This window comes from Haliotis cracherodii, unplaced genomic scaffold (assembly GCF_022045235.1).
Source record: "Haliotis cracherodii isolate W230 unplaced genomic scaffold, xgHalCrac1.p SCAF_5, whole genome shotgun sequence".
NCBI lineage: Eukaryota > Metazoa > Mollusca > Gastropoda > Lepetellida > Haliotidae > Haliotis > Haliotis cracherodii.
Genome location: NW_027266308.1, coordinates 39,471,060 through 39,496,765, shown reverse-complemented (window position 1 = coordinate 39,496,765; position 25,706 = coordinate 39,471,060). Strand labels below are relative to the sequence as shown.

The following is a 25,706-nucleotide window of genomic DNA, read 5'->3' as shown; positions in this document are numbered from 1 at the left end:
CAAAATCAAGTACATTTATTCGTTGGCTGGCCCGTATACACAAGCTAACATCCATTCTGTTACTCATACACCTGTGTTTCTGAAGTTTGGTAATATATAAATACAAACTTAAACAACCGTAAGAAAAACGAGGCACTATTATCTTATATCGTATAATATTCCTATTATTCCATTCGTTTAAAAGAGCATAATTTTGATTCTGTACATCATTGTCAGGACCGATTGATGTTCATTGCAAGCTGGTTGAAATTAGTTGTGACGAAAATGTGGTCGTGCGAGAGGTCAGAGTTACGTCCCCTTTCTTGCCGGCGTGAAAACAAAACATGTGTTGACAGTGAGTCTTTCCCTCGTTTTATAGGTAAGAATGAAAGACTTTCTCACACAGAGAAATACTAATATGTTTGTGAATGTCGTGTGTTTAATTGACAAATATATGTTTTAAAATTATTATCGAGAATTAAAATGTTTTCTCCTACTAGCGCAGAAGAATTTTGGCACCCAAGACTCTAGTTTTATTTAAAAGTCGCAGTATTTATGATTATGGAATTGAACAATAATACATGGTATTGATGGTAATGCTCTTACAAATTATCGATCCTAATGAAATCTGACATGTCGATCATTTATTACTTGTTCTTAAACGTAGTGTTTATAATATTTATAAAATAAATGTTTTGGAAATATATTTATATCTTACATCTGCTGCTTGTGCTCAGAGAAAATTACATTTCGCGGACGTTTTATCATCTGGGTATTAATATTTCAGTAGCTTCATTCAGCATTCTTCAGTGCAAACTCTATTTCTATTTATATTTGTATCAAGAGAACAAAACTGGTTTCTCTTGACAGTAAGGCATATAACATTTTTAAGTGAAAGTGAAAGTATCAAGACACTTAGCCTATAGGTTATAGCACTATACACAAAATATTTATATTTAATCATTGTTGATGACAACAACAGTACAAGGTAAATATGAGTCTGATTAACATGGCTCCAGATTGTCAATTCAAACTGAAAAGAATTCTAAATCAATTGGGCAAAATCTCTTACATGTCTCAGGCAAAGATTTTTCAAATTGGATGCATTGATGAGGATCGAGCATTACTGCGCATTTTCTCTTTACCTTCATTATTTTGGAGAAACCAAGTGGATTCCAAGGTAGTATAGATCCGAAGAACCCATGCTTGCCTTTAGAGTTGACTAATGAGGATCAGGTGATCACAATGTGTGGCCAAGACTTTATCATTTACAGGTTGCCTGTATATTGCTGGAATATTGCTGGAATATTGCTTACCAAGGTGTAGAACAGTGTACTCTCACTCATTCACTCCCAAAAGTTTAATCATGAGCAGTGTTTTAATTAATGATGAAAGTCATAACCCTTTTGTAAAAATTCAAAGATTTAAGGAGTCCTCCGATTCAAAGACAAAAGTAAAGCTCCAATACAAGGACATGCACCTTTTCAATTCGAATACTTAACTTTTGATAAAATTTGTGATTTTACTTGAAAAGTATTTAGCATTTATCATGTTTATAGAAGATGTCATGATGAAAATCAAACAGAAATGTACACAGGTTTGGCTATTTTTCTGTGCCTCTGCACATTGTTAGCCATATTTTCTACCCTGGGACAGAATAGGTTGTCACTATGCCATGTTTGTTGAGGGTTGGTGGTCACAGTGTGCACTTGACTGATTGTGTGTCATCATATTACCATGGCACTGGGAATGAATCATCATGATCATGTCTGCCTGGTCCAGACTGGAATCTTTACATGTAGCTGCGACATATTACAGGTCGTCATAATTTAGCAACAATATTTACAATACATGTTCAAGTCGCAATGTTGTAACTGGAATATTTACAGATCATCGTGATGCAGATGGAATTTTGCGGAAAATAGTGTCTTCATCGTAAAATAATATTAACTCAGTCACTCTTACCACTGAATTTGGTGTGAAACCTGAACATGTTCAGCAATCAATCATGTTTATTCATGCCCATGTTTTTACAGTACGATCAGTGGTGTCCAGCCGAAATAATGACATCTATCATCAAGCTGCATGTCTTCTCGGGGTCACAAGGAGAGAGCCCGCCCTGCTACATGCTGCAAGTGGATGAGTTCCGCTTCCTCCTGGACTGTGGCTGGGATGAGGACTACAGCATGGACCACATCCGAGAACTCAAACGGTATCAGATATTAACTTGAGTTGTTCATAAACCCAGATTCCCCTTGATTCGAACACTGTGGAACTCAAACGGTACCAGATATTAACTTGAGTTGCTCTTAAACCCAGATACCCCTTGATTCGAACACCGTGGAACTCAAACGGTACCAGATATTAACTTGAGTTGCTCAAAAACCCAGATACCCCTTGATTCGAATACTGTGGAACTCAAATGGTACCAGATATTAACTTGAGTTGCTCATAAACCCATTGCTGTGTTTGAAATTCAGCATGAAAGTCGAAGGGGCCTTGTAACCCCATGTAAAAAGGGGCCGCGATTCAAATACATCATGTGTACATGTTCTGTGGCAGAAAACCTGAGGGACCCCTTTAGTTTCTAAGAATGCCCCTGGTAGACATGGTAGAATTGGCCCAAAGTAACATATGTTTGTTTAAGGGGACTTAAATGGACTTAAATGTAAATGGTTCTGGTTTTCAGACTCACTGACTTTGTAGATTGTGTGTCATTGTACCCAGATGGTGTAATGATGCTCATTATATCAACCACTGGTTGTTTGGACCAGATTTGACTATTTATAGACTGTCGTGAAATAGCTGTGATATTGCTGACTGCTGCACTAAACATTCATTCATTCAACATTTATTCGCTTCTGTCATTCCTTCAAGGGGCTAATTTTCATTAACATAGCTGATGTGTAAAAAGTCAATATTTGATAAGCCCGACCCTTATCCTGTTTATCGAACATGATAAATGGTTATAGCTGATATCTCACCAGTTTGTTTTGGTTCTGTTACCAATCAAGTGGCACATTTTTAGAATGTCGATGCTCACACAGGCGATATCTCCTGTGGGAGAAATTACGCAGGATTATGTGGTTAAATATAAGAACTTTAAGAAAATACCAATCTTGGACCAAGTAATTGATTTTTCCCAATTTCCATGGGCACTTAGTTTAGAATCGTAAATATATCCGTGGATTGTTGTAAATCTGTTTCAGCCACCTTCACCAGATAGATGCAGTGTTGTTGTCATATCCTGACCAGCAGCACTTGGGTGCAGTCCCATACCTCGTGGGCAAAGCTGGTCTCTCCTGCCCCATATACTCAACTATTCCAGTGTACAAGATGGGGCAAATGTTCATGTATGACCTGTTCCAGGTAAAGCATCAGTTACCTCCCTTTAACTGGCCAACATTTTTCAGTTACCATGGTTATTAGCATGTTTGATCCCAGGTATTTAGACATATTTTTTTCTGTAAGAAATCGTTTTGAGATATCTGTTTTCTGGGACATATGAACTCTATTGATTTGTTTAATTGGAAGTTGGATTTGAACCATGAGAACAATGATTATGAAAATGAAACGTCTTGTTAATGGAATTTGTTTAATAATCTTGGTTATTTATTTTGATTTGCTATATGAAATTTATGAAATGACATTTAATAAGAATACTTTACCTGTTTCAGTCTCGTCACAACACTGAAGACTTTGATGTGTTTACATTGGATGATGTGGATGCTGCCTTTGACAAGATCATTCAGTTGAAGTACTCACAAACTATCACACTGAAAGGTGAGATGTTGGCATGCATGTGATAGGCCTGTTTCCAGTATGTCCAGTTGTATTGAGTCAAGGGGCGGTCGGGTAGCCTAGTGGTTAAAGTGTTGGCTCGTCACGCCGAAGACCCGGGTTCGATTCCCGACATGGGTACAATGTTTGAAGCCCATTTCTGGTGTCCCCCGCCGTGATATTGCTGGAATATTGCTCACTCACTATTATTTACACACCACGGTCATATAGCTGGAATATTGCTGAGTGCAACGTTAAACAACAAACAAACAATGGTACTAGCACTAAGAAGTGCACACTGTTTCCAGGCAAAGGCCATGGTCTGCAGATAACGCCCCTAGCTGCAGGTCACATGATCGGAGGCACAATATGGAAGATCGTCAAGGATGGGGAGGAGGAGATTGTGTATGCTGTGGACTACAATCACAAGAAAGAAAGGTCAGTTGTCCAAACCTGCAGCATAGTAATCGCATTGATTTCCTTTCAAATTTGATTTTCATTTTTTGATAACATATGATCAGCCAACAAAGTACAGTGACATTTACGTGATGTGTGTTTCAGACATTTAAATGGATGCGTGCTGGAGATGTTCAACAAGCCGTCGCTGATGATCACTGATTCTTTCAATGCAACATACAACCAACCTAGGAGACGGCTGAGAGATGAACAGCTCATGAGTGAGTGGCTTGAGCCAATATGTCACATATGAAATAACCATGACAAAAGAAGAACCAATTGCAGATATGTCACGAGAGATGACTGACAAAGTCTTTGATGAAGGGTCATTAGAACATGTAGAATACACCAACTTTTGGTGTTCCCCATTGTAATATGACTACAATGATGCTAAGGCTTAAAAAAAATAGAAGAATTGGTTCTCCAGCAATGACTTTTGATAATAAAGCACGGGTGGGCTGGGTTTTTTTGGGTTTTTTTTGTTTGTTTTAGCTTGTTGAAACTAGAATGTAACCAAATAAACATTGTGTACCATCAACCTGGGAAAGGGCCTCCATACATTAACAAGGACACAAACTCCTATTGCCGCCATGACCATTCCACAAAATGTCCAGGAAAGCAGTTTGCATGTAAGGGGAAGTAACTGCGTGCTTTATTGGATTTCATTGTTTTAAAGTAGGATCATTTTTATTATTTTTTAAATGGAAATAAAAACGAAACATGCGGCAGACTTTTGGATGATGCGGGCAGTGCCTGAGAGCCAAGACTATTATTTTTTTTAACCTAAAAGGAGTGTAAGGTGTACTCCTGCCATAAGACACGTTTTGGACCAGTGGGGATAGGTCTTCAGCAACCCATGCTTGCTGTAAGAGGTGACTATGCTTGTCTGAAGGGGCGACTAAAAGGATCAGGTGGTCAGGCTCACTGACATAGTTGATGCATGTCACCTTTCCCCAATTGCGCAGGTCGGTGCTCATGATGTTAATCACTGGATTGTCTGGTCGAGACAAAAAGATGTAATATTGCTGAGTGCGGCATTAAACAACAAACAAACACACCGACAGATGAGGATAAAGTTTTTATGATGAATCTGATAACTAATTCATATGTTTTGTAGCCACTATCCTACAGACTATGAGGAATGATGGGAACGTTTTGGTTGCGGTGGATACAGCAGGAAGAATGCTGGAACTTGCACAGTTACTGGTTAGTCCTTTGTGCATATCAGCTTAAGTTTATGGGAACTGATAACAAGATGAGATATGATTATCACATCCAGCTACTGGGAAGGAAAGTGTGAGATGTATGCGATTGTTTTCAATGTTTGGCACAGTTGTTGTCCAGAAAACGTGACCTATATTAATATTGTAGATGTTATATCTAGTTGTGGGAGCTAGAACTATCAGTTCCCTTTTCTTGTGTGTCTCTCTCCCTCTGTTTCTGTCACTGACTCCCTGTATGTGTTTCAGGATCAGATGTGGAGGAGTGCTGAGTCAGGCCTCTCACCCTACTCCCTGGCTCTCCTCAACAATGTCAGCTTTAACGTGGTGGAGTTTGCCAAGTCACAGGTAATACATGATCAAGCTTAAGGATGTCTGCTGATGTATATTTGTGTTCACATATTTTAGAAAGATAAATACTGTGAACATTGTATATGATTTCCTTTGTGTGCCTCTTACGTAAACTGTGAATTGGACACAAAAGTTCATTGTCAAGCGCAACCCTATTTTTTTTATCTTTTGGACACTTCAATTAAATTGTTTAAATTTTGAAATGTTAAAAACAGTTAAAGATCAGGAAACATCCTTAATTTATTGTTGATATGTGTTCATGTAGGTGAATCTGGTTGTATGAAAATGTGAAACTTCATGATAGGCTTCTTGAGGCGAAACCAAGCAGTTGCAGTCTGACGACCAACATGATATCTGCAGTGACTGCTGCGATCACTGCACTTCATCTGTGCGTTGTTCACAGTGTGTCGACCTACCTGACAGGTCATTCAGCATTTATCTTCACAAATGCTCACTCAAGGAACAAGACCAGCTTTCTAAATTCACGGAACCTGAAAAATCACCCATGGATCGCCGCTTGATGCTGGCAACCATGGTCATCGACTGCTGCTCCTGAATTGTACAGTGACTTTGCAACTCTGGCCCCCAAACGTTCATTGACCTGATTAACTGTGGACAATAGAGATTTAGTGCATCTGGACAATACTCTCAAACACTACTATTAGCCTCCGCTATCCTTTCAGTGACGGAAGATCTTACTTCAGTATTGGATCATGTATCTCCTCCTGAAGAGGCTTGCGTACAAGGTGCTGTGGGTCTTCTCTAGGACAAAGCCATTTTGGATCTTTTTGCTCATCATGCAGTGTTGATTACTGCCTTAAAATGATGTGGTGTACTTCAGCATTGTTCATGGGATCATCCCTTTAAAAATCTCCTACATCAACTCCTTCACTTTTTGCTGAACGCATTCAAGACATTGTGAACTATGTTCAGCGTGAGACATCCCTCCAGGTGACAGTTGATCTGCCTCATTTACAACATAATCACCTTGAAGAGCTACACGGTTGCCACTACCATGGACGGTGCTCCCGTTTGGAATTTCTTTGGCCTCACTAAGCCCATCGTGCAGGTCCCCATCCATCAGGAGCAACGCCACTTCCTTCAGTTCATTTTCCATGGCTGCCACTACCAATGGAAGGTGCTCCTGTTTGGAATTTCTTTGGCCTCACCAAGCCCATTGTCAAATTCCTACACATTCAAGGCATTTTCTTCGAATCAAACATCGACAACTGCATTCAGGCCACAAAGATCCAGGCATCCTTCCGCTACGTCTCAACTTCATGTGGTTTCTGTGGGTTAGGGAGCTCATTGTCAGGAGCTACAGGTGGCAGGGCGGTGGTCTGTCGAAGAAAGCCAAACTTCACATCAACAACAACATCATAGAGTTCAATGCAGTGGTCTTGGCAGTGTCACATTGGGTGACACTTCTTTGTGCTTCCAGTCTGATGACCCTCGGAAAACCTATCAGTCATCTCGTTTCCAACCACCGACCTGGGATCTGAACTTCACCACTGCACTTTCAATTACGAGCCACTTGCCAAGAAGAAATTTCTTTTTTCTCCTGCTACTGCTGCTCAAGTGAGTGAGATTCATGCCTCAGACGTCAACAGGATTCATTTCGAATGTGATTTGCACCGAAAAGTTTCTATTGGCCTGCGGTGGGACTTCACAAGAAAATCAACTCCCTGGCCAACCTGATGAGTTATTTACTATCTCCCTTTGACGTTCATATTGAATCCTGTAGACGTATCCTTGTGTCCAGTATGAACCTTCGTATCTGTCTTGATGCAGCGAAAGCTTTGGCATTTTTAGCAAAAGGTTCTTTCTTCCGCTTTCCATGGCAGCTGTTCTGGAAGTCTCCCTACCACGATTTCCTTTTGGCTTCGCGTAGTTATTTTCCGGGCTTATACTGCTGCTCCGAGCACTTCCAACCCTCGTGAAGGATGCTTTGGAAATCTGACAGTTTTTGCATCCAACAACCTCCGAGACATCTCTGTGACTGAAATCCAAGGTCTGCATCAATTTGGGCCATTAGTTCTCTGCACAGCAACTTCTGTATCTACTGCAACTGTGTAGATAGGGTGAGGTGTGGACCCAATCCAGTTCCTTGTACTAAGCTTTTTCTCTATATTAGAATTAGAATAAACCTTGGCATTATCCTTTGAGATTATTATGGGTTTTTTTATTTTCCCGGACTAAGTATCCGACTGGAGGATGTGTTCACTTCTCTGTAGAGACTTCAGTCTCCAACCTGGAAGTCACCATCAGGCTTGGCCAGGTAACACTGTCCAGGTCCTTTATTCTGCTCACCTCTGCCTAGAGCATGTGTTGCTTGGTACTGGTTTGATCATCCTGTTCTGGATGTGGTCGATCGTTCCTCTTCTTATCTGAGCCTCTGGTTGAAGAATCGATTGGCTGGATTCTTTTTCTGAATTGATTGTATTGTGTGGCTTTACAATTACACTCCTTTATGTCTGAACAAGGTTCACATGTTGTTCCCGATCTCATGTGTTTCACTTGTTCCACATATCAGGGTCACAACACTTTATTTTGGGAGTGTTTTTTTTCCCCCTTCCAACAAGTTCTTGCCTTTATGACACCAGACAGTGTTACCTATTTGTGTTCCGTAATGTTTAGCACCAGCTTCCTCCGTATGTCCAACCGTTGTTGCTTTTTATATGGCTCGGGATCTGCACCCCACCATCCAACCATGGGATAATGCATAGTGTGAGATAGGATAAGTTTAAAATTTTGGAAATTTTGATATAAATTGTTTTAATACTTATCCTATCTCGAGGTTATGTGTCAACCTGTCCATCTTATTTTCTCTAGCCTATTAGCTCCAGAAAGGGAATTAGTTGGCTGGGGAGACCACGTGTTCAGTGTGTGCAGATTGCTTAGCAGGAAAAGCATGCATGACAGATTATATGGGATGACCATCATGCTCAGGGGTGTTTGGACCGCCTCCATGGTCTAGCAGTAGAGTGTCCGCCCGGAGAGCGGAAGGTCCGGGGTTCGATCCCTGGCTGCGTCATAACAAAAGACGTTAAAAGATGGTACTTGTTGTTACCCTGTCTGGCGCTCGGCATTAAGCGGCTAAAACAAGGACTGGTCGGCTCGGAGTCAGTATACTGTGTCTGAGTGGGGTATTCATGTTAAACTGCGGCATGTTATATCAGTGAGCTAGCACTATAAATCGGCATTAGTCCGGACTATGACAAGCCGCCACACAAACACACACACGTACATGCACGCCGCATATAAGTGCAATAATCTTGGATGTGATGTTAAAGCCCATTTCACCTCACATCACCTCAGGGGTGTTTGGGTGAACTGGTTTTAGAAGCTGGACACCATTTGTTTAACAGTGTTTAAGTATGTTTCCACATAGGATCAAAAGAACAATGAAAAATGCATAGTGTGAGATAGGATAAGTATATAAAAATACAATTCATATGAAAATTTCAATTTTTAATTGAGACATCTTGCTGAAATGAGCTTGTTTCATAGGTATGTTAACGCTGCAACGTTCACATGATTCGAACATGGATTTCTTCACTATACTTCTATTTAAGGTGGAATGGATGAGTGACAAGATCATGCGAGCGTTTGAGGACAACCGCAGTAACCCATTCCAGTTCAAGCACCTCAAGCTGTGCCACAACCTGGCGGAGTTGGCCAGAGTGCCGGAACCTAAGGTAGGCCTTCGCTCTAATGCTGAGGATGCATGTTTGGCACCTTGATTTTATTTCAGGTTTTTATTCACAATGCAGCCATAGCATCCAATATAAAGACTGAAATTTTTGTCGCCCATAGAATACCTTTACCACTACACAGACTGACTTGGGTTTCTGCAGATTTCTGCCCATGCTGTTGAGTGGTTCTGTTGTCCGACTCTAATTGAATTTTATTGTCTCTTAAAATTGCTGTTCGAGTGGTAAAATCACTGAAGAAGGGTAGTGTCTTGTTTCCATGTTGTATGTGGTGTGTGCTGAGTCAGTCTCTGTGACGGATCGAATGGACACTGCAGAAACCTTGACTATTTATTCACAGATTTCAGAGCCAGTATGGCCATTCTTGAAGAACCACTTCAACCCACCTTGGACACAGCTGAAATTTTAAGCTATTATCGTCCTATAGCAAGGTTTTACAGGATACGAAATATTGCATCCTATGTGGATACCCATGAGAATTGATGCAAACAATTTACAGTGCAAGTCCTGTATGGCACAAGGTAGTATAGCTGTATAACTCATTAGATTTAGCAATGTGTAGGTTGCATGTTACATGTATAACTGACACTTCTATTCTGACAAAGTTCATTGTGTCTGCATTGTCAATGGTTGCTTTTTCTTCTCTACACCATTGACAACCTCATTGATGAAGGCTGCTGAGTGTGTCCAATGAAATGTCATCAATAAAATTATTTGGAATCATCTGAAGGGGGACAAATGTCACTACAGGAAACCGGATTTTGACCCCAGAAGTAATGAGTGATCTGTGGGGAGGTGTGTCCTGAGTCGTGCTGGGCTCCCCAATGTGGTAAATTTACGACCTGTATCACTTCAGACCTTCCTCCATCACTAAGCTGACACATATATTACGATGAGAACTGAAAGGCTTTTGAATGTGACTGCTTCCGTGGTCTAGTGGTAGAGTGTCCGCCCAGAGAGCGGAAGGTCCGGCATTCAATCCCCGACCGTGTCATACCAAAAGACGTTTAAAGATGGTACTTGTTGTTACCCTGTCTGGCGCTCGGCATTAAGGGGCTAAAACAAAGACTGGTCGGCTCGGAGTCAGTATACTGTGTCTGAGTGGGATATTCATGTTAAACTGTGGCATGGTATCTCAGCATGCTCAGTAAGCTAGCACTATAAATCGGCATCAGTCCGGACTAGTACAAGCAGCCACACAAACACACACATGTACATGCACGTCGCTATATAAGTGCAATAATCATGGATGCAACATTAAACCCCATTTCACCTCACCTCATCTTTTGAATGTGGCACAAACCAAACTCACTGACTTGGACATGTGGGAGACTCCGCAAGTTCGGAGACGTTTCCTGTCAGTTTTATTCAGTTCCAATTTAGAGCAAAGTTGAAGCCCTGAGTGCTGGTTCAGAATTATAGCCCATGATGACTGACATCATTTGGCATTTACTTGTCATGAGTACAATGTAGTAGTCTTCGGCTAGCAGACTAGTGTAAGTTTTCAAGTCTGAAGTGATTGATGTTATGAGCAAAATCTGTCACTGTCTGCACACAATAAGTCCATCAAGTCACCAAGCCTCACCACCTGATAGCTTCGTTTGCTTGGGGACCTATTTGTATTGAAATCCCAATAGGGTCTTGCAATATGAATAATCCTAATTCAAAGACCAGGTTTGCATCAATCATAAAGGTCGTACACATCCAACGATGTTAAATATTCATCCTAACAGATGCTTTTAATCACACAACCTTTAAGCTCTGAATTACTTCTGGAGACCCATTTTATGCACTGTGGGTATTAAAGGGAGACAATTCTGTCGCAACAAGTGCCCATACTGTCTTGTTGCAGAGCCTGTTATTGAACAAAGTGATTTCAATTGTTTATGCTTGAAGGTAAGGTGGTGTTCCCTTTGTTCACACCTTATTTACAAAGAGGTCCTGCTGATAACCCATTAGAGATCACTGTGCATGGTGTGTATCACATCCAGCTGCCATTCCAAAAGAAGAGGCTAGGTTTCTTACTGAGGAGAATGCAGGATCCATGTGGTCTCTGTTTCCATTAGGAACGTGGTTTATGTATGGCCATGCTCTAAATGTCAGCCCTCTAGAACTTGTGTTGAAACATGCCGTAAAATATAGAAGTTTAAAACCATGATATTGACCTTCTTTCAAGTCCATTACTGCATTAGGAAGCATGTTTGGAAGGAGTCGTCACTCAGAGTATGGCATCATTCAAGTATCATTCACCTTATCTTTCATGTGGTGATAGGGGCGGTCGGGTAGCCTAGTGGTTAAAGCGTTCGCTCGTCACGCCGAAGACCCGGGTTCGATTCCCGACATGGGTACAATGTGTGAAGCCCATTTCTAGTGTCCCCAGCCGTGATATTGCTGGAATATTGCTAAAAGCGGCGTAAAACCTCACTCACTCACTCACTCACTCACTCATGTGGTGATAGGCCGGCTCTGCGGTGTAGTGGATACAGTGTCTACCCAGAGAGAGAAAGTTGGTGGTTCTAACTACTGGACATGACATACCAAAAGACTTTAACATTTGGTACTTCTTGTAACCTAGTCCTGCACCATGACCACGGAATATATTTATTTTCTGAAAAAATAATAATCTAGAAATGCGTACAAAAGCAAGTCTAGCCAGCAGAAGCTAGCTCTATTCCGCAGCATAGGGAATTTTTTATTTATTTTTAGAGTCATAAAGGATATTGTGTAATATAAGATTTCAGAGACTAAATGTTAGTCTACTTGTTACCCTGCATGCTGCATGGCATTAAGGGGATAAAACAAGGACTGGTCAGCTCAGAGTCAATATGCTTGCTGTGCACATGTGCACGTCGCTACATACGTGAAATAATCTTAAAACACTCTGTGATTTAGTGATATGAGGATTAAACTTGGGTTGCCTGGTCATGGCGATATTTTCAGTGGTAAAGTAAGGAAGAGAATGTATGGATGTCAACTTCTTTATTATGAATAACACAATGTTTCAGAGTATACCGTATTCGACGTAATAAGCACCCAGGGCGCTCTCAAAATTAGAAATAGGGGGCTCTTATTAGAATATTATTCTGGTGAGAAAAAAAACAGAGTTGAAAATCGGAATTTCATGGTTTATGCTGACAGCCTGAAATGTTTACATACGACAAATATATTTTTCCAGAATTTAATTGACCATAATTAAGGATGCATATAACACACAAGTGCGCATTATACACAAATAAATAAGTCTTGTGTACATTGATCAATCGGAAGGGGTACTAACTGGGATTATGCACTCGCCAATATATTAGCAAATATCGCCGAGGGAGCTTATTAGAGTGGGGCTCTTATTATGTTGAATATAGGATGCTTACTGCTTCATTAGGTGAATAAATGCCATGAGACATAGTGTAAGCATGGACTCCGAAACGTTGTGTTCCTCATAATATAGAAGTTGACATCCATAAATTCTCTTCCTTATGTGTATCACTTCTAAATGCCTTTCAAAGAAGTGGTAAAGTGGTTGATTACTTGGGGTATCTTTTGTATCACTCATGTTATTTTGATCTATAATGGTCTATAGACTCTTCCAAAATGTTGAGAGACAAAAACAACCTAAAGAACAATATATTTTTCTTCCAAACAGATAGTTAACTTGTTTCAGAAATGTAAAAGGGATAGGAAGGGAGATTTCCCTTTGACTTTATCATGGCATTCATTTAATTTATCCCCTCTGACATTTGTAAAAGAAATAACTTTTTTAGATTGTTAAGTTTCTGCTTTGACCATGGATATGTTTTACCTCATGACTTAGGAAAATAAGCTGTCAGCCAAGTAATAAGAAAAAGCGTCAAACCAGAGATGAGAATCAATTGCTAAAAAACAGAGCAAGTCAAAAATATGACTGATAGGGACTTGAGACATGCCCAACAGCATGACACTCTGATGGACATACATGGCATGTATCACTTTTGACTTGCTACATGTTTAAAGTTTTTATCAAGTTTATAAGCTGGATATATTTTAAACAATAAGGTTGATAGTTGCCTTCATACTCAGATACCTGTGTCTGTAAACAATCCTTTTGAAAACCATGGCATTTGTGCTTGAGAAATTGCATTAAATACATTGATTATCAGCAATAACCTGACTGAGCCTTTAATGTCTACAGGTAGTATGTCAAGAAGGTTTATGCCAACGCTCACATCAGCATGGTTTTCTTGGACTGCTGTCACATGTCAACCATGTGTCTGTAGTTTTAATTGACAGTAATAAATGACAGCGATATTCTTACTACTGATGTTGTTGTTGTTATTTTTTTTAATACTGTTTTGGACCTTCACAATTAATTTGTCACTACAATCACTTACCTGCTTACCTGGTGTCCCCCGCCGTGATATTGCTGGAATATTGCTAAAAGCGGCGTAAAACCATACTCACTCACTCACTCACCTAGCTGCTTACAGATGTTTGAATTATCATGAGATACAATGACATGCATCAACCAGGCCCATGAAGATCCGGGGTAGAAAATAGGTCTTCGTCAACCCATGCTTGCCGCAAAAGGCGACTATGTTTGTCATAAGAGGCGACTAACAGGATCGGGTGTCAGGCTCGCTGACTTGGTTGATGCATGTCGTCTATCCCAATTGCGTGGATCGATGCTCATGTTGTCAATCATTGGATTGTCTGGTCCAGACTGGATTACTTACAGAAAGCCGTCATATAGTTGGAATATTGCTGAGTGTGGTGTTAAAGAACAAACAAACAAACATGCATCAACCAAGTCAGCGAAACTGACCACCTTATTCCGTCAGTAGCCTCTTATGACAAGCATTGTCACCTTTTACGGCAAGTATGGGTTGCTGAAGACCTATTCTAACCCGGATCTTCATAGGTCCAGTCAGTCCCTGTAGTCTGGCTGCCCTTGTGTGAGGTTTTACCCATGGTTTTGATATTCTCACTCAGTCATTATCTGTGGTCTGGCTGCCATGGTGTGACGTTGTACACATGGTATTGTTACTCCCACTCAATCAGTAACCATGGTAACTGAGGCCTGGTCAATTGGTGTCAGATTTCCAAATCAGTCAGTCCTACAATTCCTTTAACTTGACTTCATATGTGACCCCCCTAAATGTCCAAGCTTCCTCCCACACAGTGCACACAATACTATGGCAGAGCGCACAATGACAACCGGTAACATACTGGCCATTTCATCATGCTCATGCAATAATTGACTCAACTTCATTTGAGCTGTGAGCACATTTAATGAAATGTGGTCTGAAATAGCATGTAATAATGCTGGCCGTTCTGTTCAAGGTCTCTGGCTAGCCTGTGGGCACTTTGTCTGATGTGGAAAATGTGGTATTTATCCTGGCCCAAATGTAGCAGACACACAGACTCTTAACGATCACTTCTCCACACTCTGCAGCAAAGTAAGTTACAGCCAGTGAATTACAGCTGTCTTATTTTGATTTCAGTTGTCAGAATTCTCTTCAAGGGAACACAGACACAAGGTCAAATTGGAAATTTGAAGTGCTAAGTCATATGACCAAGGTTAATTTAGCAGCCACAGTCACGTAAAGGCTAAATTGAATAACATAATGTAAAAAATCAGGGTCCCAGAATGCTGTGGATGCAGCATTGGTTGACCTCTATGGTAGTACAGTACCATTGGTTGGTAGGTAGTTTGCTTGTCGATGGGACAGCTCAGTGGTAGTGCCATTAAGTGCCATTGATGTAAATATGGCAGAAATATTCAGGGCTTAAATATGGCAGCTGGGCAAGTCCGCCTGTGTCAAACATATTACAGTCTACTTGTCCAAACTTGGCTCTTTGCACCATTCTCAGTAGCTATTCTATTATTATGTTCAAAATACCGAAAGAAGTTTTTACTCTGATTTCAGACAAGTGCTGAAGTCTGAGACTTGCTGAATTTTGTCCTCATAATTTTTCTTAATTAAAACAAACAAAAAGAGATAGATTTAGAGACATAGATTTTGTCTGTATTCAAGTCCATGAGTTCTAATCAAGTAAACTTTTTCGTTATACTGATATTTGTAGATGATGGAAGGAGAGCCTGATGTCCCTTTTTCATTGTATTTACTGGTTCTGAGCTGTATGTTATTGGTTCCAGTTGATTAACTGGGTTTAGCGAAGTTACATCAAGGACTACATTTCAAAAACATTATCTGGGAACAGATCATTTCTGACAGAACAATATCTAGGTTAAACATGTTAAAAAGAAGTAAACATTTCAAGCAAAAACTATGAAAGTATGCAACAGTAATCAAAGCTGTAGACTTTTTTTGACAGGGGGAGCAAATAAGATTATTCATTTCTTATTCAAGTTAACTTTCACAAGGAAAAATGTTTTCTGTAAAAAATCCTGGCTACGGCACTGGTAATACAATTTAATCGCACAAAGGTCGATCTAATGTGTGTGAAAAACATTTCAAAAGACATTTGTAGTTATGTCTATTGAGCAGTGTTTGGTTTGTTAGAACATGCACATGCATTGCTTCTGGGATGAGCAAATCTCACAGGGCAACGACTCTATGGCCTGGTGTATTGTCTATGACCTATTTTCCTGTTGATCTTACCAAAAAAAAAAAAAAATGGTCACAAAAGTAAAGGAATTGTTTATATATTGATACTAATTACCTGTGGCCTACATCTGGTCATAAAAAAGCCAGTTAACCTGAGTGGATCAATCTATCATGAATAAAATACTCTATGGTAAAAAACCCATTTACGTCACACATTATCTCTGTGTTTATGTAACCATGGTAACTGCAACTTAAAATGTTTGAAAAGGCTTCTCACCAAGTGTTTGGAAGCTAAGCCTTGGATGTTTCTTGTATTGCTGTGTTTATTTACCTAATTAGGTCTTTGACATTTTCTGTCATCTCTTGGACCATGGGTACCGGTGGTATATGTATTCTCTAAAGACGTGTACTGCAAGATTGCCTTTGGCAGAGGAGGAAATTGGTATTTGCATTTGAAGAGTTTTATCCGGTCTGATTGGTCAATTTAATAATGTTTGTACAAATCCTTTTCTGGGCACAGTTATCAAACATCCGTTATAATTTTGACTTCGAGTGCTTGACCTGTGGTCATGGTGGTCAAGAAGCTCAGAAAGAAAGACAGTTTTATGGCCTTGAGTTTAAATATCTCATTAAATAATTGTTTGAATTACATTTTGTAATTATAATGTTGACTTATATCATGTAAGTTGAAACAGAACTTTCAAAGAGGATTTTCCTTACCTGATGAAAAATAGATCAAACTTTACGTATGACATTTCAGTTTCTGTACAATTTGAAATTATCTGGACAAATTTGTTTTTATGATATGGATACTACGACTAATGAGGCTAGTTTTGTATGGTAGACTTGCATTGCGACACTGTGCAGAGTGAAATATGTATATGCTTGCAACCTCACGTCAGTGCAAATGAAGACTTCAGCTTACTTCACAACATAAGGTGTGGAATCTTTTGTAAGATTTTGATCACCAATGTAGGATTTATAACAGAAGAAAGATCCTGTTCCAATCATGCTTGAGACATCGATTGATGCATGCTCATACTATTGACCACTAGCTTGTGGGATCCAGGCCAGATTTTGCGTATCTTTGTTGGTGAAATACAGTAAAATGCACTTAAAAAAGACATGCTTACTCAGCATCTCCTATGTTGCAGCGTTTGACAGTAAAGTGGTGCATGTTTTGGCGTTAATGTCTCACAGTGACAGAACTGATAACATTTATGGACTTTCCAATTGAAAACTCAGTCTTTATGGTGCCTAGAACCAATTTTATGCCGTTCCTAAAAAAGTCATAAAGTAATGACTGTTGTTTGCTGTATGGCTGTATAGGGAGATGTTTAAAGTGTACTGTGATCGGCAAACGTGACCTATGACTTATAACAGCTTCATCCCAGTGCCCCAAAACGAAACACAGGTCATAAAAAATGATGCAACTTCCGGAAATTTCAAATATTCCACAGAGATACGCCCATACAGCACAATGTTAAAATGCCCCATTGTATTTGAAAATGTGGGCCTTTTTCAAATTTAGGGGGTAAAAGCACAAGGTCCCACCCTAGAATAATCCCTGCCACTTTTCTTTTATACTTGAGGCAGATTTTTTTCAAAAATAAGTGTGTAGTTCTTTTCTCTCAGCAGGAAATGGGTAGGATGAGGTTACGATTGAATACAAAACCTTCTTGTACCTAACAGGCAGCTGAGAATGTAACACACCAGGATTCATTACCTGGGGTAATAATGTCAAATACTTTGCACTTTTATCATGTTGATTGTGTCTTGTGGTTTCTAAATGCCCAGTTATCATCACTTGTACGCGTTGGCTCTGGTTCCTGCCAGTCTTGTACTGAAATGTCAGTGGCAGTAGCAGGACTGGATAGCTTCAACTGACTGTTACATCTGACTGGACAAGACATGGTCTGATTCAAAATGTCAGTAGGAACAAACTCTTGTACATGTTGTATCAAACTGTTATCACCACTCAAAAGAAGTTAAAGAACACCTGATTTTTGCATAATGATATGTTCTTGACTTCATTTGAGTTGCATACTTTTACAATTTAAGTGATTTTAAGTCTGTCTGAGCATGAGTGAGCTTCTACATGGCACATTGTCAGGGTATAATCATGTTTATTCTTGTTGTCAACTTTTTTGGCAATCACAAGGTTTTGCAAGTTGAATTTTCCAAGCAATTAAGTGATGAAAATGTAGTATGTTCAATATACTATAACTGTCAGATGAAAATTATGAACAATAAAAAAACGTAGGTACATTTATTTTTGACAATTTTCAGTATCTTAATCTTAATATACTGTAAACAGCTTTGACTGACTGATATAGAAGATTTAACGTGCGCTTTCCGACTGTAGCGTATTTCGCACACGGGCCTGGCCAGACCATTTAGTGTATTCCGAAAAGGGTGAAAGTGGTGTGTGCAATCCAAGAGGGGGCTTTTAGGGGTTGCTTAATTATATTGAATTTTTGGAATTTTTAAATTTGGAATAAATGCCGAGGTGGGCTTTATTTCTGCGCCGTTAAAATATTGTGAATACCACACCAAAGACAATACTGCGACGAGATATTTTTGCGAGTTGCCGTGTTGAGATGACACCTCGATTACCAAACAATAGACAGCTTCTCTCCGAAGCTAGTTAATCTGAGTTGGCCAGAAAGTTGACCAGTGTCATGAAACCGATTCACGCAAGATGGCTTGTTTCCTGTGTGGACAAAATTGCAAAGGACACTGACGCAATCAAGCGAGGTTGGAAGAAGGCAGGATTACTGTGAGGCAACAGTGACACTAATTGGTCTGTTTACACTGTTATTTGTGATGTATTGTGTGACCATTCTGCATTCATTTGTGTTTTTAACTTATTGAGTAACTTGTGGTTCTGGTTGATGATTTCAACATTTGATGACGTGTTGCAATGAATAAAGTATGTATGTATTATTTATACTTATTTTTGCGTTTTTAATTTTTGCGATTGAGTCTCGTTCGCAAAACTCGCGGTAATAAAACGGTCGCAAAAAATTCCCTGTTTACAGTAAACTAATTTATAATTTGATTTATGCAGTGTCCCCTTTAAAGTACAGTATATGATACCAAACTTGATATGGTTTGCATGACCGGCTGCAGTGTAACCAATAGAGTCCTGTGTCTGGTTACCATGCAGGCAGGTAGATACAGCAACCGCAGCCAGCAGAGAACGCTGTTACTGATGATGAAGTTTTCCCTCTTGTAATTCGTGTCCAAGTCTGAGGCATCCAGCAGGAACAGTATTGGAAAGCCTCCGCTAACTGGCATCTAAGTGGCTCCGGGCACTTGCTAATGAGATATATCGGAAGAACTGATCAGACATCTTAAGGTAGTCTTTATTGGAAATGGATACTTGTCACTGAAAGGCTGATTCTTGGAATGGATCGGAACATGTTTGGCCTCTGTCGTAGAGGAAAATGATGTTCTGTGTTATTTGTTCATTTTGAAAAAAATGACATTAAGTAGAAAAAGATGAAAGTGATAGGGATTGATTTTTGGCTGCCATGTGTCTTTAATACATGTGATTGAGAGTGAGCTGCGATGCTCTCAGGACGAGTATTTAAGACTAGGGCCAACTTTGCCTGGAATTAGGCCTTACTGTATGAGGCAACTGATCTTTGACCAGTTGGATGTTTGAATTTTAATAATACTGGTTTGACTATCTGTATGTTCTCACTTAGAACTTGATTTGTTCACTCACAGTGTCTAATCTGGTTTGTATTAATTTCTTTGTGTGTGTGTGTACCAAAGTATTTTTATGGTATGTTTTTTTTAGTTATTTTCATTCCTTCAGCCAGTTACATAAATTCACAAAGAGAATTTCTTGTCATTGTTGTTCTAGTCAATTGTCAATTTATGTAACACTAGATCAAAGAAACATTTTAATTGAAAAGTCACTTTACAATCTTGCTTTGTCATATAAGTAATTTTGCTTTCTGTTTTGGAAAGACATATTTTGAACTCTATATTCTTTCTATGAAAACCTTAAAATGCACACTTAGCTCAACATCAAATTCAAATTCAGATTTCAGCCCTTTTGATCTGACAGGAATAGAGCAAAAATATTTTCTTTGGAACCTGACAAAAAAGCTTGTGCCAAAGTATGTGTTTCATATTTCCATGTATGTATTGCTTTGAAGGAGACTTCCTGTGAACAATGGTGTTTAGTGCCTTTGGCTTCCTTCCACGGAGTGATGGTAAAGTTATGTCATGTTTCCCTCTCTCCCTCCCTCTCCTTTTCCAGACTTCTTCCCTACCCCATTGTCACTCCATTCCTCCTCTCACTCTTACCCTCCTCTACCCCTCACTCCTTTCTTCCCTCCTTCCTATTCCTTCATTCTTTCCTTCCCTCCCTTCCCTTCCATCTCCCTCCCTCTTCCCTCCTCACGCCTTCCCTCCCTTACCCTCACACCTTTCCTCCCTCCCTCTCATTCCTACCTTTCCTTCCTTCTCCCTCCCTCTTCCTTCTCCCTCCCTCTTCCCTTCTCACGCCTTCCCTCCCTTACCCTCACTCCTTTCCTCCCTCCCTCCCTCTCATCCCTTCCTTTCCTTCTCCCTTCTTCTCCCTCCCTCTTCCCTCCTCACGCCTTCCCTCCCCTCCTCACGTCTTCCCTCCCTTACCCTCACTCCTTTCCTCCCTCCCTCTCATTCCTTCCTTTCCTTCTCCCTTCTTCTCCCTCCCTTTCCTCCTCAAGCCTTCCCTCCCCTCCTCACGCCTTCCCTCCCTTACCCTCACTCCTTTCCTCCCTCCCTTCCTCCCTCCCTCCCTTCCCTTCCTTCTCCCTCCCTCTCATTCCTTCCCTCCCTTCCCTTCCTTCTCCCTCCCTCTCATTCCTTCCCTCCCTTCCCTTCCTTCTCCCTCCTTCTCATTCCTTCCTTTCTTTCTCCCTTCTTCTCCCTCCCTTTCCTCCTCACACCTTCCCTCCCCTCCTCACGCCTTCCCTCCCTTTCCCTCATGCCTTTCCTACCTATCTCATTCCCTCCCTTCCCTTCCTTCTCCCTCCCTCTTCCCTCACGCTGTCAATCTCTTACCCTCACTCCTTTCTTCCCTCCCTCTCATTCCTCCATTCCCAACCCTTATCACCCTCTTCCCTCCTTCATTACCTCCCCTCCCTCCCTCAAACCCTCCCCCAAACCCTCACTTACTCCAACCCTCACTCACCCAACCCACCCACCCATTAAATCAGCTCCCCAGTCAAACATGCACTCATCCAGTCCTTCCTTGTCTTCCACCATCTGGCCAGCAAATTGTTGGTACAGTACCATGCCTGGACTCTGCCTGTCAGCCTGCAGCCTCCAGCTTTGTGCTGGTGTGAGTTATGATGGACATGGGACAGACCAATTCCACTTGTTTACAAGCAGCTGGTCACTGCTGAGAGATTCCACTGTGATGGCCTGGCTGGAGTACTTGTCTTAGGACAGGGCAACTTTCAACAAGAGCCATTGTTAATTAGATGTACCAGTCGCCTTCAGCTTGTAGCTTCTATCTTCATCTTCACTTTATACACAAGGGAATGTATTTAATTGTGCCCTTTATTTCGGAATCAGAAATTATTTGATTTTTTATTCGCTTTCTCATTATCTGGGGTTCCTTGGGATACTGAGATCATGGATAGGATGACTTGGAGACAAGTTGGAATGGAAAAAATATGTGTTTGATATGTTTTGTGTGTTGCTGTTGTGTTTCTTAGATCTATTGGGTTAGAATTGGTCTTCAGCAACCCTTGCCTGTTGTAATAGGTGGACATGACAGAGACACTCAACAGGATCGGGTGGTCAGACTCACTGACTTGGTTGATGCATGTCATTGTATCCCAATTGCATAGATTGATGCTCATGATGTCACTCACTGGATTGTCTGGCTGGAATATTGCTGAGTGTGGAGTGAAACAACAAACAAACAAATCTTAGATGTCTGTTAGGCATGTTGTAAGGTTATTGTAGCATAGGGGTATAATCTTGTGTACTCCAGTGCCTTATGGATGGGTTAGGTGGTCCATTGTTTTTTTTTGTCAGTTTAAGGATACAACCGAACAGAGCTGAAAGCCGTAATCTTTGAAGGAGACAGAGATTTCAACTGATTTGTTCTTTCAGTGGGATGTTTTGGTACTGTGCTAGAAAATCAAGTTACTCTGGTACGGACTTGATTTTTAAATTCTGGTTCAATCAGATCTTGAATTGCAGTTCCATGATGGACTGCCTCCGTGGTCTAGTGGTAGAGCATTCGTCCGGAGAGCGGAAGGTTGGGGGCTCGATCCCCAGCCGCTTCCTACCAAAAGACGATGCTCTGCTTTAAGGGGCTAAAACAAGGACAGGGCCCCATTGCACAAAGCGATCTAAGCGCTATGACTGTATTATGCCAATGTTAGAGAAATGCATGTCACTATGTAAGTGCAATAATCTTGGATGCAACGCTAAACCCCATTTCACCATGTTCACTTCAGCTCTAACTGAGATGGAACCCAATGACTTCTGAACTGATGAATACGTTTGCCTTTGCCAATTGTTTGCTGTCTTGTTAGAATACATTTGTGCAACAATGACAAAGACAGTTTATTACATGCAGGGATTTTTCCTGGACTTGAAACTCAGTGCCTTTGGCAGGCAATTTGGGAAAACAAATACTTTTTTCCTCAAATTTGCCAGTGAAATACAGGTCACTTCCATAAAGCCATGATATATGTTATAAGTATATTAGATGACTTGGAAAGATTGTAATTACAATTTGGGAATTTTCACTGACATTTGCTACAGAGTGTGGCAGAATATTCGGCTCTGAGCAGGTCTACATAAGTCCTGGTAGCATATCTTAGGGCAGACTTTTTGTTTTCTTTGTAAACTATTATGGCTGGCGAAAAATATTTTAAGCAAAGCTGTATATTGCTGAATATACTTCTGTTTGAACCAATGTGAAGATGAACTGTAGAGTGTGTGCACCATGTTTAGATTTTTGGGTGAACCTATAGGTTTGCAATTCATCTTCATTTGAATGTATACAGTTGATCTTGACCACATATATAGCAGGTCAGTATAGAGGTAATCAGTTACCAGATCTTACAATCTGTAATCCTTCAAGACCGACAAAACTGGCTTGTCAAACATGTCTCACATAGAAATATGTTCAGATATATTCAGCATGCATTCAGCAGCAGCAAACAAATACTATTTTATTATATGGGTTGACAGGTCTACAACCCAATTTTGTGTAAAAATGTCACACGTGTAATTTCTGTGTTTGGTTACATCCCTACCAATTATGGCATCCTTCACATTTAGGCCAGTTGTTATTATCACAATTAATACTCACTGTCTGAACACAGTGTCACAATGACTTGGAAGAGATAATCACCACAGTGTGAACTCAAAGAACGTCAAAGAAGATATATGGACACCATTGGCGCCACTGTCTCTGACATTTCCGAAGAGAAACTGCAAAGGTGTTTCAGGAACTAGGTAAGAGGAGTAAGTGACTGCTGATCATTAAGCACATGTAGGTGTTCCTGGCTTGACCTGGTTATCAAATGGGCAATCCATCACAGTGTTTACTCCTGAAGGAAGCCATGGCACTGTCAGTGTGAAAGGTAGGCTTGTTTCCACCTGGGTTGTAGTGGGACTGACAAGCACCTGCTAGGTCTGGAGGCTTCAAACACTGGGGAAGTGAGAACATTGCATGATGTATCATCTCTACTTGATCTAGTTTTGTTGATCATCAACTTGAGAGTGCAGTACTGTCAAGTAGGAGGCATCTTGAAGAATATGACACTGTGTGGTCTATACATCATGATACATCATACTCTTAACAGTGTGTTTCCAAGTGATATTCTGTTTTTTGCATAGGGTTGTCATCGTACATTGTCATGTCGATGTATCAATTTGATAAGTATTTATGAATATCCATACTAAATTGCCTATATGTTAAAGAAGGTAATTTATCCATTTTCCGTCTGATAAGGAAGTATTTTTAAATGATTTTGAAGTTTATGTCCTCCACATAGTGAAAACTTTGCAGTCTCTCCGGTGGATATGAGTGAGTGAATTTATGCTTTACGTCACATCGGCAATATTTCAGCCATACCGTGACGATCCGGTTGATATGACCTGAAGAGTAAAGTTATTTTTGTGAACACACATACATTTATCATACTGATTTCGTTTACACTTTAGTGGATGTTACCAAGGTTTTGTAAACACTGTCATCAATCATTTGTCATGTTTGCACCCATCGTCACTGAAACTATAATACTTTCATTTGTGACAAAGAAGTTAAGCAAGAGGTTGATAGTACTTCAAGAGATATATTTTTTTATTTCCCTTCTCTGCATTTACTATTTAGGAAGCGTGGGTGCATTAGTTCATTATGCTTCGGAAATCAATATACATTCATTCCTCAGAGGTCTGTAAATACCATGAAGATAGTATAATCAATAAAGGACAGTCATCATTTTAGCTTCATGTGTTCATCTCTTAGTGACAACTGTCCAAAAGATGGAGACTTAATTACTTAAGATTCCAAGGAGCAGCCGTGGGGTGAAAGGCCATGCTAGCCTAAGGGCAATATTCCCGAACCTATCGTCCATACAGATGGTCAGTTCATCATTGTTGTCCGAGGCATCCAATATCGAACACCCAGCAGTACCAAACATGCTGGACCCAATAATGACCAGTACTCGACAAACAAAACATGTAGGGGCCATCGACTTTCAAGGTGATCTGCATAAATCAGTGTGTTTGCTCAGTCGGCAGGCAGGTAATTACCTCAATGGTCATTACCTGGACATGTCCCTGCTGCCTGTGATGTCCAGAGTCTGGCCAGTGGGGAGAACTGGCAGTACAGGCTATTCCATAATTGTAAACATAGCAATTTGGTTTTTTTCATTAGGCCCAGATTGACATGTGCATTATTGACAGTGTAGGAACTATTTACTGCTTTGTGAGGAGATGGTAGACAGCGCTGGCTTTTAAACCAGGCATTAAGCGTTGATTGTTGACGCACTTGCATGAAGGAGGAATCATAGAGGGATAATGGAGGCTTGATTATTAGATTAAATATACACAAAATGATTATTAGATTGAATATATACCAGATGGTTATTAGATTGAATATATACCAGATGATTATTAGATTGAACATATACCAGATGATTATTAGATTAAATATACACAAGATGATTATTAGATTAAATATACACCAGATGATTATTAGATTGAACATGTACCAGATGATTTTTAGATTGAACATACACAAGATGATTATTAGATTAAATATACACCAGATGAGTGTTAGATTGAACATATACCAGATGATTATTAGATTGGACATACACAAGATGATTATTAGATTGAACATATACCAGATGATTATTAAATTGAACAGACACAAGATGATTATTAAATTGAACATATACCAGATGATTATTAGATTGAACATACACCAGATGATTATTAGATTGAACATATACCAGATGATTATTAATTGAACATATACCAGATGATTATTATTTTGAACATACACAAGATGATTATTAGATTGAACATATACCAGATGATTATTAGATTGAACATATACCAGATGATTATTAGATTGAACATATACCAGATGATTATTAGATTGAACATACACAAGATGATTATTA

At 40.0% G+C, this 25,706-nt stretch overlaps 1 protein-coding gene across 2 annotated transcripts in view; it reads left to right on the top strand.

The window, feature by feature from the left end:
* The first annotated feature begins 290 nt into the window (after positions 1-290).
* Positions 291-25,706, top strand: part of LOC139442943 (cleavage and polyadenylation specificity factor subunit 2-like) — a 233,717-nt gene continuing 208,301 nt past the window's right edge. The window contains exons 1-9 of one of the 2 annotated variants that reach the window (XM_071223867.1): positions 291-358; positions 2,016-2,191; positions 3,189-3,348; positions 3,657-3,762; positions 4,068-4,197; positions 4,321-4,436; positions 5,333-5,421; positions 5,685-5,783; positions 9,362-9,484. In XM_071223867.1, the coding sequence (XP_071079968.1) occupies positions 2,043-2,191; positions 3,189-3,348; positions 3,657-3,762; positions 4,068-4,197; positions 4,321-4,436; positions 5,333-5,421; positions 5,685-5,783; positions 9,362-9,484 (972 nt within the window). In that variant the 5' untranslated portion in view covers positions 291-358; positions 2,016-2,042. The remainder of the gene's footprint in view (positions 359-2,015; positions 2,192-3,188; positions 3,349-3,656; positions 3,763-4,067; positions 4,198-4,320; positions 4,437-5,332; positions 5,422-5,684; positions 5,784-9,361; positions 9,485-25,706) is intronic. The other variant, XM_071223868.1, reaches the window with a different exon arrangement.